General features: G+C 40.2%; 2 protein-coding genes across 2 annotated transcripts in view; one reads left to right on the top strand and one right to left on the bottom strand.

Annotated features, from left to right (window-relative positions):
* Positions 1–20,180, bottom strand: part of tox2 (TOX high mobility group box family member 2) — a 570,456-nt gene that overhangs the window by 239,178 nt on the left and 311,098 nt on the right. The gene's annotated exons all lie outside the window — the stretch shown is intronic.
* necab3 (N-terminal EF-hand calcium binding protein 3) overlaps positions 3,299–20,180 on the top strand; it is a 52,524-nt gene continuing 35,642 nt past the window's right edge. Inside the window, exons 1-2 of the mRNA XM_061728410.1 lie at positions 3,299–3,567; positions 13,258–13,282. Coding sequence (XP_061584394.1) covers positions 3,415–3,567; positions 13,258–13,282 — 178 coding nt within the window. The 5' untranslated portion in view covers positions 3,299–3,414. The remainder of the gene's footprint in view (positions 3,568–13,257; positions 13,283–20,180) is intronic.

Here is a 20,180-nt window from a genome sequence, read left to right as displayed (position 1 = left end):
CTGCATTTGGGTCTTCCACACCTTCCAAGTAACAGAGGGGAGGGACACAAAGGAATATCGAAGGTGCTTCATGTACTTTGTCAAAACCATCCTCAATAAGTGGAGAAAATGTGACATGATAAAGACATTGCAGAGATCAGGACGACCCTCCAGAGTAGAGAGCAAAGGGAGATGACTTGATGAGGCTACTAAGAGAGCAAGGAGATGACTTGATGAGGCTACTAAGTGGCCAACAGCAACACTCAAGAAACTACAGGAATTTCTGGCAGCTCTTGGTCACTCCTTCCATGTGACGCCCACCTCCCGTATTCTGCACAAGTCTGGGTTGTGGGGTAGGGTGGCAAGGTTGAAGCTGGTTCTTGAAGAATATGCAAGCCCATCTATAAAGAAATATTCACCATCACCCCAAACCATGTGGGAAAAGATGTTAGTCTGATGAGACAAAAGTGTGGTTTGGTATCATGTGATAAAGATAAAGGCTATAAAATCATATCCATTCAGCTTTATATTCTTGACTAGATTTGTCAATATATTATATAATAAAATAATATAATATTAAGTTTAAGGCTCGTGGGAGTCTAGATAACTTTCCTGCTGTCACGGATGGGGTGATTAGGACCCAGATGCAGGAGAGCGAGAGGCAGGAGTTCCAAAAACTGAGTTTTATTCCAAAAAACGAGAACAAAAACGCTGCAGGATCAGAACAAAAACCAGGACCATGAGTGAAAAAACTGACAAGGAGAACATGGAGGGAGTAAACAGTACGGAACGACAAGGAGCAAGGGCAGGCAAGACCAGATATACACAAGGGGGTAACGAGACACAGGTGTGAACAATCAGGGCAGATGGAAGACAGGCGGGGCAAAACAGAAACACAAACTGGGGGAAATGTCAGACACTGACACCTGCATGTGACCAGAAGTGGATATTCAAGCCCAGGTTGATCATAAAATGAGTGTGGATGGCCAGCTAATATTTGTATGTGAGGCCCATCTGAGATAAATATGGGCTGAACATTGAAATCCTACTAGGTTCCATACTGGTCGTATATGACTTGCTCACTTGGGTTCCCATAAATGGTTGACCCAAGTGAGAGCCAGACACCCATTTAGGGCCAATTCCCATTCATCATCCATCCCATAACCATTGCAACCAATTCTCATGTGGTCTACATTCCGCAGCGCGTTTATATCTCAGCTGGAACTCCACTCACCAAAATCCGGTCTGAATGGTAGCTGGGGAGCTCAGGAGCACTTCCTTAGGCATTCAAGCAGAACTCCAAGGTCAAGGCACGCTGTTCTCTGATTGTACCATCCCTTTCTTTAACAAATGGCTCCGGTAATAAAAGAAAAAGATAAAAAGTTAGAATGGATTTAACTAAAAAAGTGTCCTGGCAAGCTACAAAGGTTAAGGGAGAATAGACTTTTTGTCAAGTAACATACAGTAAGCTCTGTGTTCGCAGATGGAAAGATGAAGCTTTCAGAGAAGAGCATGCCAACTGTGAAACATGGAGGGAGCCTGGATGTGTTAATGCTGCTTTGCTGCATGAGCACTTACTATATATAATAATACTCAGATGAATCAGAACTCATGACGTCATCTCTGTGCGCGCACTCTGTCCTCCGTTCAGTGAGCTCTTCAGCCGTATACTCTGGCTCAAAACGGTAAGGACGTCCATCATATTCAAAGTCGTCGTCCACAACCTCAGAATTTGACAAATATTCAGACATGTTTCAAATAACTATCAGTAAACTAACAGTAGCGAACTCCAGCTGTACACAGAGCTGTGTCTGGGACGCGCGCACAGAGATGACGTCATGAGTTCAGAGGTCTTGTTTACAAACTGATTTATTTGTTACACACAAAGCCCCGGATGTAGACAACAGGTCCTGGAAGCAGATCTAGTGATTCATAAAAGAAATGAAGAGTTTCGCAGCAATCATGTGTTATTTAGACGCTGCATCGTCTGTGTCCCGCTGTGCCCCATTCGCTACCATTATATGGAGAAGCGGCTCGCAAAAAACCCCCTAATATCTTCCGAAGGACTCCAAATGACACCAAACTTGCCTGGGTGAGTATACGACCATAAAAAATGTCAGAAATAAGGTCCAGGTTGTAAAAAACCAAACTTTCCCTTTAAGACAGAGAATGACCGTTGAGCTACAAAATAAAGAGGAATGTGCTGTAGAAGCAGAGGAAAGTAGGGACCATGCCAATTACAAAAATGTGTATTAATGAGTATGTGGCGCAAAAAGTGACTGATACCACTAATTGAAGGAAGATGAATAAAACAAGATACAAAAAAGTTAACACACTCAACGTCGTGTCACTGTCACTTGCGCGCCCATCACATCATTATAGGATATTTCAGAGGTATTTTATTTTCACATCTAACCACTGCGATTCATGAAAAGATGAACAAAAACTGCTATACACTGATACAAAAATTGTGCTTGATCTACTTAAAAAGAAATAAGTCAACTTTTTGCATGAGATTATTATGTAGATCAAGAAAGAGTAGTCTTTGTATAAACTACTACTTAATTTTTTGTATGTAAATAATACAGAAAATTGTTAAAGGAAAAGTAAATACAACAAGATCATTGCTTGTTGTTTGTGTGTAAATGAAAAGATTGCCTGGGATTACATGAATACAGGACTGTCTCAGAAAATTAGAATATTGTGATAAAGTCCTTTATTTTCTGTAATGCAATTAAAAAAACAAAAATGTCATACATTGATTCATTACAAATCAACTGAAATATTGCAAACCTTTTATTATTTTAATATTGCTAATTATGGTTTACAGATTAAGATTCCCAGAATATTCTAATTTTTTGAGATAGGATATTTGAGTTTTCCTAAACTGTAAACCATGATCAGCAATATTAAAATAATAAAAGGCTTGCAATATTTCAGTTGATTTGTAATGAATCCAGAATGTATGACATTTTTGCATTACAGAAAATAAAGGACTTTATCACAATATTCTAATTTTCTGAGACAGTCCTGTACGTGCTTGTTTAGAAAAAAAATGCACACTGTCTTGTTTTTTTGAACAAATGCAGATTAAGTTCAAAACTAGATGTATTCATGTAAAGCAACAAACTTCATTTTTAATTGTTAATATCACAGATTTAAATATGTTATATTTCCATGCGTTTAGATGTATTTTTTTCAGTGTAGGTGATCCAGACGCACGTGGCGCAGATGAACGAGCCAATCAGCAGAGCTCCAGCAGGAGGAGCCGGAGACTGTTGAGCAGCGCAAAGTTGCGGAGCGTCCCTGTCTCCCCCGCCTGCCTCCAGTCACATCCCTCACACCTTCCACAGCATCAGCCGCATCTCACCCGGAGAGTCTTCTGCAGTTTTAGAGCGGTTCACCCGATCAAAGTGTGTCTTTACGCGTCCAAAGATGCTGGCTTGCACAGAGATGATCACTATGTGCCTCCAGTCGGCCAAGCAGAAGCATCTCCGGGCTCAGCAGCTGCAGCAGCTGCAGCAGCTGCAGCTGCAGCAGCAGCCGCTGCACGGCACCGGCCTGCAGGGACTGACTATCTTTCATGATGTGAGTAAGAGCCTAATATTTTACACGATTTTATTATTGCTTTTGTTGTACATGTTAGTCAGACGCTCCTCCGTGTCTTTGCATCTAACAGTCTGTATTGTATCTGAGAAAGAGAATTAGGGGAAGTATCACAGTTTATTTGAACTCCTCTCAGTAGCCTATTTTCTTAAAAAAAAAAAAAACGAAAAAAAAAAAACCCAAAGGGGAAAGCAGCAGGGTTTGTCAGATGTTCTCCTCCTGTTTGCTTGGATGTGCACCTGTGAAAGTTGCATGCTGCCTCTGCATGACAGATTAGGCTCCCAGTCGGACAGGTTTAGACTCTGCTGGGATTGTCCTCTTGTTTTAAATAGAAGCAAACACATGAAGAATGAGCTTTCAAAAGCTCTACAAAGCAAACCTCACCCACTTTGCCTATATATGTATGTATATAGATGTATATACAGGACTGTCTCAGAAAATTACAATATTGTGAGAAAGTCCTTTATTTTCTGTAATGCAAAAATGTCATACATTCTGGATTCATTACAAATCAACTGAAATATTGCAAGCCTTTTATTATTTGAATATTGCTGATCATGGCTTACAGCTTAAGAAAACTCAAATATCCTATCTCAAAATATTAGAATATTCTGGGAATCTTAATCTTAAACTGTAAACCATAATCAGCCATATTAAAATAATAAAAGGCTTGCAATGTTTCAGTTGATTTGTAATGAATCCAGAATGTATGACATTTTTGTTTTTTTAATTGCATTACAGAAAATAAAGAACTTTATCACAATATTCTAATTTTCTGAGACAGTCCTGTGTATATATATATAGGCAAGGCAAGGCAAATTTATTTGTATATTCAACACAAGGTATATATATATATATATATATATATATATATATATATATATATATATATATATATATATATATATATTTATGCATATAAAGTCATTTTTATATTATAAGTACATTTTTGAATTAAAAAAAAAGATCAAGGCAACATCCATCCATCCATCATCTATACCCCTTTAATTCTAATCAGGGCCAGTGGGGTCTGATAGAGGGGAATACCCAGGACAGGTCACCAGTCCACGGCAGGGCCATATTTAGACAAACAATCACACACACTCACACTCACTCCTGCAGGCAATTTAGAATCACCAAGGCAACATCTCAAGCATAATCACAAAAGGTGCTTAAATGAAATGGTTTAGTCGACAGATTTTCCTCTCAAGTGTTTTCCTTTGTCTCTGATTCTTACAAACTCACATTAAACTGCTCTGAAAATGGAACACAGACACTCCTACTCCAAGTGGTGCTGAAGCAAATAGCAGCGGCTGCTCGATTAACCTGCCATAACGCTGCCATAGAAACCGTTCATCTTGTTGGACATGAGCAGGCCAATGATGTGTCCAGATCTGAGCCCTCACAAGCTGACGGCTTCGAGTCTCCTCCGTCACTAACGCTGTTCAGCCTCTTCCCAAGGACAGTACATTTGCAGAATGTCGGTCTTTGAATGGGGAATCTGCTTGATTCAACCACAATAAAATATTATCTTAGATAGGTATCTTATTTATTTATTGTGTTGCACTAGTCTTTGAAAACAGAGAAGAATGTGCTGGAGTTAGAAGTCAGTCAAGTAGAAAAACAAAAAAAGGACACGCTCTTTTATTTCTAAAAAATACCTGTTTTTACAGTTAGGTAAATACAACCTCAGCTGTACAGCGACACATGACACATCGCAGCGTGTCAGCCAGAATCAAAGCAGTGTGTTTCAACAAGTGAAAACAAAACATATGATTCAGTGACTACATGAAAAATGTGTCTTCTGCATAATGTTATTTGTCTTTCATATCATTGTAGAAGATGTTTGTCTTGACTCTGTTGATTCAGATAATCAAGCTTCACAGGCATTTGTGGTGTACATTTCTCTGCGGGATCCACTGCAGCATTTCAGTCAGTTCCAGGTAGAGATCAGGGGCCTCATTTATAAAAGAGTGTGCAGGATTCATACTAAAAGTGCACGTAAAGCCAAAAGCCGAAAATGGCGGATTTATAAAACTGCGTGCACGCACACTTGCACGCAATGTTCGCTTTATAAATCACAGTCCAGCTGGAAGGTTGCGCAGGTGAATTTGCCTCATATCCCGCCCTCTACACGCCCACTTCATACCATAAATGGGCAATGCAAAGTAGTATTTGCATATGAATGAGCCTGCTGAGCATGCGCAGCGGCTTCCTGCAGCCTGTTTGGGCGTCAGGATGAATCCGGATGAATGAGACATGTCAAGCCACGTGCCACTAAATTTCAGAGAGACTGAGATCGAGATGTTGTGGATGAGGTGGAGGCCAGGAAAACGACATTATTTGGTGGTCACAGTAAAAGTAGAAAAAGTATATAAATAGTATAAAATAAAGCGAGCGAGTGGCAGCACGCCGTTGCTGCCCGTGAGTGCCACGGCGCAATTTCCACTGGGGACAGGGGGGACATGTCCCCCTCACTTTTCAAAATCGTGTATTTGCCCCCCCCACATTTTACAGTTTATAAAAACTAACGGTAGGCTCAGCCTGTAATTGCAAATCATCAAGACACCCTGTGCGAAGACGATGCGAAGACGGCCCGGCCACCCCGCTCCCCCTCCTCCCCTCCCCTTCTTCCCTCAGTGCTGCTCAAGGCTGATTTATGGTTCCTCGTTACACCAACGCAGAGCCTACGGCATAGGTGCGCGTCGCCGCGTACCCTACGGCGTAGGCTCTGCGTCGTTTTAACGTGGAACCATAATTTAGGCTTACACCCGCACGTAAAGGTTTCACGCGTGCGTAAAAATCATAATATATAAAAAAAAATCTGTGTCCCTTTAGGGTCTCCGTAGAGCCCCTGAACGCTCTACGGAGCCCCTCATTTGTTCTGTCCTCAGTCACTCTACGGTTGTCGCGGTAGGTGACGAGGAGGTTCCCGGCGTGTCCTGCACCGCGGCTGCAGCACCAGCACCAGAGTCCTGACTGACGCTGTGCTTCACACACAGAGGGACACGATCAGCGCTATTATATTATAAGTCTGATATGTGATGACATTATTAAGACAGTATGACATGAATCTGGCTTCATTTCACCACCTCACCGCCTGCGTCGCCAGTTCCCCATATCTTAAGTATGTTCCTACGGGAGGGTCAGGGTTGGCGTAGAGATACGCAGATTTTTCGGTTAGTTTTTTCTTTTTAAATCCCAACCTTTGCGTAGAAGGTGGCTTGCGCATCTTTTAAGCCCTGTTTTGTGCGCAAGCAAGCTTTATAAATGAGGCCCCTGGACAGTGGGTCTTTTATTTTTACCGTAACTGTCAATTGAGCTGGGACTGATCAACAACACCAGCGGTATCAAGAGCCAAAACTGGTCAAATTTACTAATTGCTTTTTTTTTTTTTTTTTAAACTTGTTTGGATAATGTAGATATAAATTTTGTCTGAGGGTTGTTGCACTTTTATTGCGACCATTGACGTATGGTGTGCTTCCAGTCATCGTCCTGTTGGATGACCCGATTTCAGCTGAACTTTAACCCACATCTGAAAACGGAACATTTTGCCATAGAGAAGACGTTATGGTTAACCTGACAACTGCACGGCACTCGGCTCTTGTAGCTGCAGAAAAGCCCAGACCATAACCCTTCCACCACCGTGCTTGACAGCTGAAAATAAATGATTTTTTTGTGTTTGGCGGTCATCAAGTCTGACGCTGTTGTCTATGGCCAAAAATCTCTACTTTGATCTTAACTGTGCCAAAGACACTTTTGTTTGGACAGGTTATTGATTTCATTTTTTTTTTTGAAGGTCTATCACTAACTGTATAGCGTAATATAATGAACCAGTGAAAGCAATCATTTGAGATTAAAGATTCAGAAATCTTAACAATTCGGGGTAGATAAGGTGCTTAAAAAATATCATATTTAATTTTGTTTGGGGGAGTTTTATCATTGTGATTGTTGGTTTATTCCTTTTTTTTCTTTTAATGGCATCGTTTTATCCACCTAGATGTTTGTATCCGATCATTGCTTTGATTTTGTCTTTACCTCATTTTAAGAAACAAAGAAGGGAAACTTTGAACCTTCAGGACTAATTAGGAATGTGAAACTTAAAGATTGCTTATTAAAATCCATCGTGCGCAACGATCTTAAATCCCTGCACAAAGCAGCTTGTCAGCAGAGCTTTAGAGAACCCCTGGTCTTAATACCTGCCACCGTGACATCAGAACAGCAGCGCTCTGGGAAGCGAAGCTGACCTTTTCCAGGCTTGCTGTAAATGATGCATTATCGTCGCCTGACACTGGAGAGTCCAAAGACAACACACAAGTTTAATGTTACATAAAAAAAGAGATAAAAAAAGGGAGCAGTGCTTGTTAGATGTTTTACAAAACGGAAGAGGTAAAGGAATGACTGCTGATTAACTGTAACTGACCTGAGCTGTTAGAAAATTGAATTTAATAAAAATGCGCTATATAAAAATGCATAAGAGTATCCTGCCATTGCTATTTAAAGAAGCATATTGTTTTAAGCAAATGAGCAGCAACTGCAGCTCCATCACCCTTGTGTCTAGACGCAGAAGAATGAAAAATAGAGCGAGTGTGTTGTGGAAAGGTCTGAAATGACCTGACTTGTTATGTCAGGCTTGAAGCAGTAGAGAGTCGAGCATTGACGGATGGAGGGCAGAAGATCAGACCTGGAGCTTGTTGACCTGTAGAGGATCAAAGTGACGGACAGATTCTGTAGTCATTAATAACCTGCAGGTCAACTTTGACAAGCGTGTCAGGTGTGACCACTGCCAAAAAAAAGAGAGAAGTTTCGGAAGCAGATGATAGAATCGATATTACAAATTTGATCATTTTCACTACAATTAAAGGGGAAAGCGTAGTTTTAAATGCAGTGTTCTCATTTTTTATTTTTTTACATGCTCTAATTTTTCAAATCATAATTCAGAAAGAAAGTTTCTCACAACATGAGGTCAAATATCGATGTAATAGAGTGTAGCTTTCAACCCCTTTTCATGTTTTACTTACTTATTTACTTACTTACTACAAAAAAATAATCTACTTTCAAACTTCAATTCTTTAAAAACACAATCATGCTTTGCTTTGATATTTTATTTTAGTGCATTTTTAGTCTTTAATGTGGTATTTTAGTCAGCACTATAGTGTCGCAAGGCAGTTTGGTTTTCTGAAGTCATTTACGTGTTCTCAAACCAACTTAGCATGCAAAACCAAAGCTGGGGGGCCATTAATGTGGGAGCAAGCGTAGGAAAGATGGAGATTTAAATACCTCTAGAGTTATCAGGGAAGCGGTGCAAAGTAGACTGGTGATAAACAGGAAGCAGGTGAAGTGGGGATTAGGTTAGAAAGCATGGAGAGAAAAACTAAAGCACAAATTACACCGTGAGCGAACTCAAGGCCATGACACAGCCAGCAGCTCGATCTCGAGGCTGCCCTGCCAGGAGCTTGAGTACGGTTAGCCCTGTTGTTCATGTCGGCATGAAAATGGATTCAGACAAGTGACTCATCAATACTGTAGCCATTATGTTGATTTCCTCTGATGTGTGTCAAGAAAGTTTATAATCTTCAGACTCACAGAGTATTAACAATTCCCATTGGTGCTTTTTTAACATTTTGGCCTTGTTGCTGTTCTGTAGGCGAGGCAAGTGTCTCAGCCAGGTGGATGGCAGGGGAAACTGCCACTCTCGATTCATTTCCTACTTGTTTATAAATGACAAAATTCAGCAACAGAGTGAAAAATAGAATCGGGGTAGATTAATAATTCAAAATACAGAAAACACCAATAAACATGACAGAATTATCTGTCAAGGAGTAAAGTATGGCTTGGTGGTTAGCACTGTTGCCTCACTGTCAGGCTGGTATGGTGAGGACCCAGATGCAGGAGAGCGAGAGGCAGGAGTTCAACAAAAAGGGTTTATTTTCCAAAAACCAAAAGCGCTGCTTGGCAGGATCAAAAGTAACACAAAACAGGGATCCAAAAACTGGAGCAAAAACTTTGCAGGACACATGGAGGGAGGAAACAGGACAGAACCACAAGGAGCAAGGGAAAGACAAGACCAGATATACACAAGGGGGTAACGAGACACAGGTGTGAACAATCAGGGCAGATGGAAGACAGACGGGGCAAAACAGAAACACAAAACTGGGGGAAATGTCAACCACTGATACTCACAGCAAGAAGGTCCCTGGTTCAACTCCAAGGCCCGGCAGGGTCTTTCTGTGTGGAGTTTGCATGTTCTCCCCGTGCTTGCGTGGGTTCCCTCCGGGTACTCCGGCTTCCTCCCATGGACTAAAAACATGCATAGGTTACGGTAATTGATGATTCTAAATTGCCCGTAGGTGTGAGTGTGTCTGGTTGTTTGTCTGTATATGTGGCCCTGCAATGGACTGGCGACCCGTCCAGGGTGTAACCCCTGCTTCTCGCCTGAAAATTAGCTGGGATAGGCTCCAACCTCCGTGACCCTGAAAAGGATAAAGTGGGTATAGATGATGGATGGAGTAAAGTACAACAGCAGGGGTTTCATACCGCAGCAGGGGGTTGTGGCGTTGATAGCAGGTGTGCAGCAGCTGCCAGGCCGGGGCAGAAGGAGCCGACCTGGACGGTGTTCAGGCCCTGCAGGGCTTCTGCGCTCCATAGACGTGACCTTGGTCAGAACAGAGTCCTCCTAATGCATTCATTGCTTGTGAGTGTGGTAAAAGTATTACACAGGATAAATGAAAAATGAAAGAAAATAAAAAGGAAAAAGGTTTATGAATGTGTGACTGAATGTGGTGCACTTTGAGTCATCAACAAGACTAGAAAAGTGTTAGATAAATACAGTTCGTCCCCATTAAACCTGAACTGAAGCCCAATTTTAATTTCTCACTAGGGACTGAAGGTGTACTGCATTAAAATTTTATTTTTATTTTTACATTTAATGCAAAATGTGTGCACTCAGCCCAAAAGTTCCAAGCACAGCACTGAGCAATTCAAAAAGTGTTTTATTAAGAATAATAAAGAGTTGTGTTTTCAAGGTTTGTGTGGAAGCGTTAATTCATGTCACTCAAGAAAAACCTTCTGCTTTTATAAGAATACAATTAGCTTAAACCTTCTCATCTTGTAAATGAAGCAGTGCAGAGAGAATGTAACATAACCCTTTGTATTATAACTATACTGAATTGTCTGTGTTTTATGCATCATTTGATTTGAGAAATAAGTTCAATTCAATTTTATTTCGGTATAAAAACTACAGTTCAAAATGGATAGTTTAGCCTCTAAATTGCAATCACAGCTGGCAGCATCTTGAAAATAATGTTGGTGTTTGTTTTTCTTTTTGAACTTCTTTAAAATGAAAATGGTCTCACGAATCACATAAGGATGGTTGGTGGGTGGGTGTTAAGTTTGCACTTTTGTACCTGTTCTGGGAGGAAGAAACACCATTTTTTCATTGAGTTTCTTTTCATTGATAAATTATATCCTGTTTCCACCACAGAACAAGAATAAATCACATAAAACATGTAGCTTTCAGATGACTAAAGAACACATATTTCTGAAGCAGTCAGAGTGGTTTTCATGAGTAAAGGACCTACTGGTTAGGAAGGTTAGTAAGATGCACAGTGGCCTTGCAGCGCGGATGAATTTACAATTAATAATTATCATTATTAAATTTGATTTTGGACTGACTCATTACTAGATGGCATTCAAGTTTGCTGACTGGGACAAGTTTTTTCATCTCCACCACCATAGCCAGTGTCACAGCCCACAAACAGATTACTAATGTACCCGAAGCAGAAACCTTGGATGAATAGGGACGTATGTTTTCTGCTGAGGGCCCGGAACGGAGCCTTCGAATCGGGCGATGCTCATGCCTACACCACAGCCATGGCCGACCTGAGGCTTCCAGACCGTTGCAGACTACAACCCCATCAACGACCCACAGCTCTCAGGACCTCTCCTGGACCAGAAACCGTTCCAGCCTGGTCAAGAAGGCTCATCGCCGTTTCTTCTTCCTGAGGACCCTGATGAAAAACCAACTGTCCTCAGATATCCTGGTGAATTTCTACCACTGTACCACCGAGAGCATCCTCATGTGTGGTATGGGAACTGCTCTGCTCTTCAGAAAGAAATGAAATCTGCATAATTGGAGGTTCACTTCCTGCTATCGGTGACATCTACAGGAAGCGTTGCCCCAGGAAAGCAAGCAACATCTGCATATTAAAGGGGACCTATTATGAAAAATAAGTTTTTTCTTAATATGTTTTTTCTGCCTCTTGGCAGCACGGTGGCTTAGTGGTTAGCACGGTTGCCTCACAGCAAGAAGGTCCCCGGTTCGACTCCCAGGCCCAGCAGGGTCTTTCTGTGTGGAGTTTGCATATTCTCCCCGTGCTTGCGTGGGTTTCCTCCGGTTACTCCGGTTTCCTCCCACAGTCCAAAAACATGCATGCAAGGTTAATTGGTGATTCTAAATTGCCCGTAGGTGTGAGCGTGAGTGTGTCTGGTTGTTTGTGTATATGTGGCCCTGTGATGGACTGGTGACCTGTCCAGGGTGTAACCCCTGCCTCTCGCCTGAAAATGAGCTGGGATAGACTCCAGCAGACCCCCGTGACCCCGCAAAGGATAAGGCGGGTATAGATAATGGATGGATGGAAGTTTTTTCTTGCTTTAACATATATAAAGTGGTCTCCCCTCAGCCTGCCAACTCAGAGAAGGAGGAAAGCAACCAAATTCTGCAGTGTCTGTACAGCCGCCCGGATGAGCCATCCAGTGTGATGTGGCTTCTATGATCCGTTCAGATTCTGCTCCCGTCGTTACGTAACGTCGGGAGCGATGCGTGAAACCACGCCCACAACTAACTCCGCCGGCCGGAGCTTCCGCCATTTTTTCGTAGCGGTGTATCGCGTCATTGCCTCAGGCAGCCAATCAGCACAGTGCCTCATTATCATAGCCCCGCCCACTAAGAATCCCGCATAGAGAATGCGGTTAGAGAATGGGAAGATAAAGACATGGCTCAGAGGCTGAATTTATTTATTTTATTTAGCAAAAACAATCAAAACCTTGTTTTTAAGACATTCAAGGCCTGTTAAAAATAGGTATTAGATGCGATAATAGGTCCCTTTTAACTTTTTTCCTTCCTGCCCTCCAGTAGGTGCTACAGGAGCCTTCGGTCAACAACCACCAGGCTTTAGGAACCCTGATTAACTCCCTATGCACACCCCCCCCCCCCAACCTATATTTAACTTATCCAGTACCGCTTACATTATTTGCACTTTTTTTAATGTACACATTCTGTAAATACTGCTGACATTTATGTGGATTATTGCACATTTATTCATAACTCCTATATATATTCATATCTTAATATTCACACTGGGTTGGCACTTTTGCACTTTGCAATTCTGCTAGCAGCGTTTTGTCGAATGTACGTGTGACATACGATGACAGTAAAGTTGAAACTAATCTAATCTAATCAACCAGACTCTCACTCATGTGCATTAAAGCAGATCATGTAAATGGGTTTTGTAATCTTCTTCTTCAGCACCAATGAACAAAAACACTGCAAGAGCCTATTGTGTTTATCACAAAATGTCATGACTGTCAGTGGTTTGCATCTGCTCAGTGTAACAAATCCCTTTACTGGAGCTAAACTAAAAGAACTGTCTTCACTCCCCTCTTTTTTTCCAGATTTTCCGCAGAGCAGACAAAAATGGTGAGTAAACAGAACATTTTATCTTGAGTGTTTATTACATTTTTACAAGGTTTAGTTATTGTTCCTCCTCATTCTTCTGGTTAAGTAACCTTCAGATAATCCAGAAAGAGAAGAAGAAGAAGCCTTTTTGTAAATGACCTTCTTTTCTCATGTTTGATGTTGTTTCCAATCAGTTAAAATGATGCTAAGATGTTGGAATAAAACCAAGGCTGAAAGAACTGGTCATAGAAAAATATAGTTCTTCAGTAAAGTTTATCAGCAAAGATGCTGTTTAGAGATTAATGCAAAATTAAAGCCATTTCTGGCAACAATTTTACACCAGTGTACAAACATTGCAAAAATGTGTCTCACATTTTGACATTTGTACACATACTGTACATGTATTACTGGTTTTGGACATATACAGTGATGTATTTGATGCCGTGTACTTGGGCCATGTGTCACCAGAACAGCCGTTTCAATCCTTACAAACGGGTAAATTACAATAATATGATGTCAAAGTTATTAACCATACACAAACACATAAAAAGGACTCATTTGCCATACAATTTTAAATCTAAAATCAATTTTGCACAGTGTTTCTGTGCTGTAATGGTGTATAGTTATGTTCAGCTAAATACGATAACAAAGACATTTTTCAGGAAACGAAAAAAAATTAGAAGATTGAAAATTTTGCTCATGCTGACTGTTAAAAAATATTAATTTGCGTTGATATATGTCTTGGTTCTTTCTCTTATGATTTTAGGCATGTCAGATCATACAGCATGCATACTCTAGAAAAAAAAATCTGGGCTAGGATTTTAACTTTCATCCACAAGTCTGACCATGTGTTTAATCTGTTTTGGTCCTCTGCTTTTGCTCTGTGTAAGAATGGTTCTCATGACCTCCCCAAAACTCATTTATTTATGTCTAATAACCAATTAAACAAGGTGCCAGAGCAAATCCAGACGAGGTGTAGTCTTTGTAGTGGTACATTGTTATGTTTACACTTCACAGGGTCTATAATCATCATGCTTCCAACCAACAATTACTTCTCATCGGCTCTTGACAATCCCCGAGATGAGCCCGGTGCATGATGAATTGTTCTGTTGCCTGGAGCTTAATACATTCCCCGTTAGTTTTTTTATTGTAATGAGTTCAGCTGAGATGACTTTCATCCCTGAACCACATGTGGAGAAGGAGGGGCAGGAAGACCAATAACATTAAAAAGAAAACACAAAGAAAATGTACTGACCTGCATCCTCAGACCACTGGAAGTATGTTACACAAAAGAAGTTGAGATGATATCCTCTGAAAAGTGTTAAATAATAATACAACTCAAAATAATAGTAAAAATAAATAATAATTCCTTTCTAAAATTGTACCATCTGTTAACTTAGATGATGAAACAAGATCAAGTATGCACAGCATCACAAAGCAATGTCAGTCACATTATTAAGTATTTCTCTTTTCCCCATTTACCTGGATATGATAAAACAGAATTCTTGATCGAATTATTCGTTTTGATTCTGTATTTTGATATATTGTTTTTTCTCTATCCATATATGTTGAGCTGGATTAGTTGCAACTCTAAAGTGGGGACCACAGAGTTATAACATTCATTTAAAAAAATATGCACCCTTCAGAAAATGGGATAAAGCAGAAGTGAGGTTCCTCGAAAGAAACTGTGTGAACATAAAAGAAGGGTGTTCATACCAATTTATACTTTGCCGCTTTTAAAGACAGTGTGATCATGTACTCAGATTAACGGCTCCAACCACATCCTCTTTGTCTTTTCATCTTTGTTAGACTCTGCAAAAGACAGGCTCAAACTGGATTCTGAAAGTTAATTAACACCTTAACCTGACCACCCGTATATGTTTGAACCACATACTTTTTTCCCCCTTGTTACGTTAATGGTTAATACCATGTTTGATGAAACCCAAAAGCCACATATATATGCATTTTAATCTTGCAACAGAGGTTTTGTGTGTGTTTGTGCATGTGTCTGTGTGAGTGTGTGAGTTTCTTTGAACAGCCCTCTTGACAGTCTACCAATTTGTATTGGTCCCAAGAGAAGAAAAAAAAGAAAAAAGATAGAGAATAAGAAAAATTCGACACAAAAAGACGAAGATCACCGAAGGTGGAACGTGCAAAACTAGGAAAGAAAAGACAAAACAATGACGGATGCAGTTTAGTGAGTGTGTGATGTGTTGTAGTGTGTGTGTGAATGAATGTATAACATTCTGTGTTGGAGAAAAAGGAGACATAGGACAACCAGGTATTTATAAACAGAAAAGGACAGAGAAAAGGGAGAGGATTATTCCGTTTACCATTGATGTGTGTGTAGTGTGTTGGGGATGCATGTAGGTCTGTGAGCATATTTAAGTGTCGGGGGGGGGGCATCATTGATAAACCTCTCATTCAACATTATTTATAGGTCCATTGTTTTCATTCCGCCCAGTAGCCAGGCTGTTTGTTGCAGACTTCTCTAGTGGGGTTTTAAAGAGAGAAACACGTATTTAGATGACATTATTGTGTAAATGCTCATTAAAGATAAATGTATGTACATGTACTGCTTCAGAGCTATATGTTTAAGAAAATAAGAATTCTTTTAAACTTTTGCAAGGTCATTTGTTTTGAATTTATAGTCTGTACACCTGTTATGTTTTTTTCCATTCACTAGTTTTCTTTCTCTATATGGGTCCAGGCACTAAAACTACCAAGTAAAGCAGATTTTCTATTTTCTACTTCATTGATGAGTATGTTAGTTTCACATTTAGTCTTTTTCATACTTCCTCTTTACTGTTCTCATTATGTTTTTTTTCTTTTCCCAATTTTGCAGAAATTCTGTTTTGAGGAGTGTCTCCTCCATTTGTGCCTACAATTTGAGGGATATATATATATATATATATATATATATATATATATATATATATATATATATATATATATATATATATATATATATATATGTATATATATATATATATGTATATATATAGTATTAATGTTAAAAGAACAATATTCCTGCACATGTCTGGTTGTGTCTCTTAAGTCAGTTCTTCCACCTTTGCTACTTGAAGACTGGAAACCCATATTCCCATTTACCACTGGAAACAGCATTAGAGAGGGAGAGTTTCCTGTTTTATACTGCAAGCTATTCCTACTTTGACTGACTGTACAAGAAACCAGCCAAGTTATCTTAAATGGTCACAAATACGCAAACCTGTTGTCTTTTTTGTATGCATAGCAGCTTTAAATTATTTAGCTCCTAAAAACCTTTGTCAGCATGCTGAAAAAAATATACTTAAAAAAAAAATCTAAATATTCAAATTCAGCTGACTTTTCAAAGTGATAGCTGAAGAGGCAATATCCAACTTCTCTCTTCAGCTCTTAATGAGGCGTCTCCTGTCCTGACGGGTGCTCCGGCCTGGGTGGAAAGATCTAGTCGGTGTCAAACCATTAGTGAGGTGAAGTATCCAGAAGCACGAGGACGTGTGGATATGTGAGGATATGAAAAATAAAAAGCGGCTTCAAAACGTCCTCACAAATGGTCTGGTGGAGCACACAGGAAGTAGAGCATTGATACTAAGAATACCAGACTGAGTAATAGCTGGAGTACCCGGTAAAGCATGGGAGCTTACCAGGAAGAAACCAGACCCATTTCTTTTAGTAGTGCTGGTAGCCGCTGTAGCCGTGATGCATTCGTGGGGAATTTATAAACCACTTAGGAGAGTCTGCATTGGGACTAACCTTTTGGAGAGATAAGAGCGCGGCCTACTTTGTGCCCTACTTTGCAGGACATCCTCACTTCCTCACTTGTTTACTCTAAATCTTGTGTACAGTAATCAGACTTTTCCGACTGTAATGGAGAGGAAGCTGCACATGAGCCGTGTTGAAGAAACCAGAACTCTTCACCCCCCTCCTCAGCCTTTTCTTTGGAGGGATATGTTTCACCTTGAAAGTTCTGGTTCCATATTAATGCACATTACTTTCGCTCCATGACTTAAAGCTACTTTCTGTTCTGTCGCAACCCAGGATGGGAATCTGCCGTATGTAAGCTTTATAGATTGTGGTTCAAGTGAAAGGTGGCCGTCACGCAATTGTTATCTTAGTCATTTTTGTGTGTTCGACACACTGGCAGATATCGTTTCATCACATCAAACACCTTTAGGACAGTGTTAAGAACTGCTTCAGTGATAATTAAAATCAAGCCCAGTGACGATTATGGTTCTATTTTTCTCACAAAGGTGTAACATGTAGTGTCATGTTTTCATCAGTTATCAGACTTTTGCACTGTTTTGTTTCTTGCTTTTGTTTTCTTCCCTCTTGAGCTTTTTCTTTGTCACAAATTGGTTACTATGAGAACTGAAATAATGAATTCAGTGGCTTATGCTTGGAATGAGTCATTTTGCAGACTATCATTGAAGTTTTCTTCCCATTAAACTTGATCGCATCACTGAGACAATGTTCTGTAGGCAGCAGCTGTAAAGTCGTGTTAGCTTCAGCGTAAGCTTGATGATGCCCCAGAAGTCATGACGGCCTGCAGGGGATCGTTTAAGACAAGGAGATCTGCCTCCAGATCATATGTGCCGTTGAGGAATGCGTGCATAATTTATTAATTTAAAGGCATCAGACAGCATTCGGGAAGTGAATCTGTTCAGTAGCCCGACTCTATGGAGCTAGAACAGTCTGAACAGTCTCATAATTGACAAATGCACAGGACAAGTTTTACAAATGCACAGACAATTCACACGTGCGTAGGACAAGATATACAAATGTATTTTTGCTGCACACACAAATATAACCTGATTTACAAACGTTTTTTTGTCTGTGAGCTGCGCTGGATTTGCGTGTGACTTTTGAGACTCCCCTGACGTGACTCGATCCACAAATACGTTTTTTTTAACACAGAAGGATCTGCAACCGATCAGATGTCTTCCTTTGTTTCAGCCGATCATAAGAGCGCACCCCACGTGGGGGACGCAGAGCAGTGGATAAAACACGACTTACTCTAAACCAATCAGATTAAAGGGGCGGATACACCTGCTGTTTGAACTGCGTTAGTGGCGTTCGCTTAGAAAAGTGATTCATATTTCTAGTTGGTGGAGTAAAGATAATTGAACAGCAACAGGAGATAAAAGATAAATAAACAGGATGGAGAGGAGATCACTGCTCTGCTTTTCTTGTGATCCGGGTAAAGAAAACAGCGCAATCAGAGATGGTTTGTCGGGCTGTTCAACCAGATTGGCTGGAACAAAGGAAGACACCTGATTGGTTGCAGATCCTTCCGTGTTAAAAAAAAACCTATTTGTGGATCGAGTCACGTCAGGGGAGTCTCAAAAGTCACACACAAATCCAGCGCAGCTCACAGACAAAAAAACTTTTGTAAATCAGGTTGTATTTGTGTGTGCATCAAAAATACATTTGTATATCTTGTCCTATGCACGTGTGAATTGTTCTGTGCACGTGTGAAACGGTGTGTGTATTTGCAAATCGGTCTGTGCATTTGTAAAACTTGCCCTGTGCATTTGTCAATTATGAGACTGTTCTAGCTCCATACAATTCTGCGGCCGCTCTAATAAAACTCAAGGAGGAAGAAAGTCATTGATACTGTATGTCACCATTTTTTTCACTTTCTGCAAAAGAAATAAACAGGTTTGATAGTATATTTTCTGTTTGTACAGATTTAGAGTAAAATGCAGACCATGCTGTTTTACGTTTCCAGATAACATGGATGCAATCCATTTTTACATAAATATTATTATCTAAATGCTCCAAGTGCAATTGTAGAACATTTCTTTCAGTGGAAACAACCTCAGCAAAAGTGCTAACCTTGTTTTCTTATCTTTTAAGACAACGAAACAGTTCACAACTGTGCAACAAACACCGGTGCAGTGATACATAATACATCTTTACAACATCATTCATAAATGATACACAGTGCTTCAGAATGATGCTTAACTGAACAAGAATGTCCTGTTTTCTAAGTGTTGCATTTATTCCTTCATCTTCTTTCTCAGCCTTGCACCCTCAAGTTCTCAAAAGACAGATATATGATAGATCTGGTATAAACTGGAATCCACAGATTCAAGTAGGCAGTGAGTCTGATAATAACAAACAGTAATCCTCCAGAGTTCCATGAGGCCTGATCTAAATCCTGTTGAGCATTTTTGGAAAGAGCTAGAAAGTGCAGTCTGGCCAAGAAACCGTTCAAACTGGAGACAGCTGGAGCAGTTTGCTCATGAGGGCTGGAGCAAAATCCCAGCAATGCAGAAGTTGCTCTTTTTGCAGTGATTGAATCAAAAGGTCGTGCAACAGTAGTGAGCTGATGGTGACATCATTGTTGTCCCGGCGAGTTTCTGTCTGTCTTTTTTTTTAATTACCGTATTTTCTGCACCATAAGGCGCACCACATTATAATGTGCACCTTCAATGAATGATGTTTTTTTTAAACTTTTTCCATACATAAGGCACACCGCAGTATAAGGCACTAAATATATGGTAAAATACCATACTATAGTGGCAGGGGTTGAGTTACGTATCTACCTGATGGAGCTGCGCTACAGGAAATGCTAGAAAATCCTACAGCAAATGCAAAAAAAAAAACAAGAAGAAAAGTACCGTATGTCAAACTTTATTAACAAAATAAAAACCAGCTTTGCTCCGTCTCGTCAAAGTCGCCATTATGCGAGTCAGCGTCGCTGCTGTTGTCTTTAACGTCTGTGACGATTCCTGACGTTTTTATCACCGTTACTTCGGCGACACCAACTACATTACCCACAATCCCCCTGACTACAGTAACAGAAATTACCGTAATGATCATATATAAGGCGCACTGCATTATAAGGCGCACTGCCGGTTTTTGAGAAAATTAAAGGCTTTTAGGTTCGCCTTATAGTGCGGAAAATACGGTA

The sequence above is a fragment of the Cololabis saira genome, chromosome 8 (genome assembly GCF_033807715.1).
Source record: "Cololabis saira isolate AMF1-May2022 chromosome 8, fColSai1.1, whole genome shotgun sequence".
Taxonomy (NCBI): domain Eukaryota; kingdom Metazoa; phylum Chordata; class Actinopteri; order Beloniformes; family Belonidae; genus Cololabis; species Cololabis saira.
The sequence above is the reverse complement of the archived record's forward strand: the minus strand, read 5'-3'. Positions and strand labels throughout refer to the sequence as shown.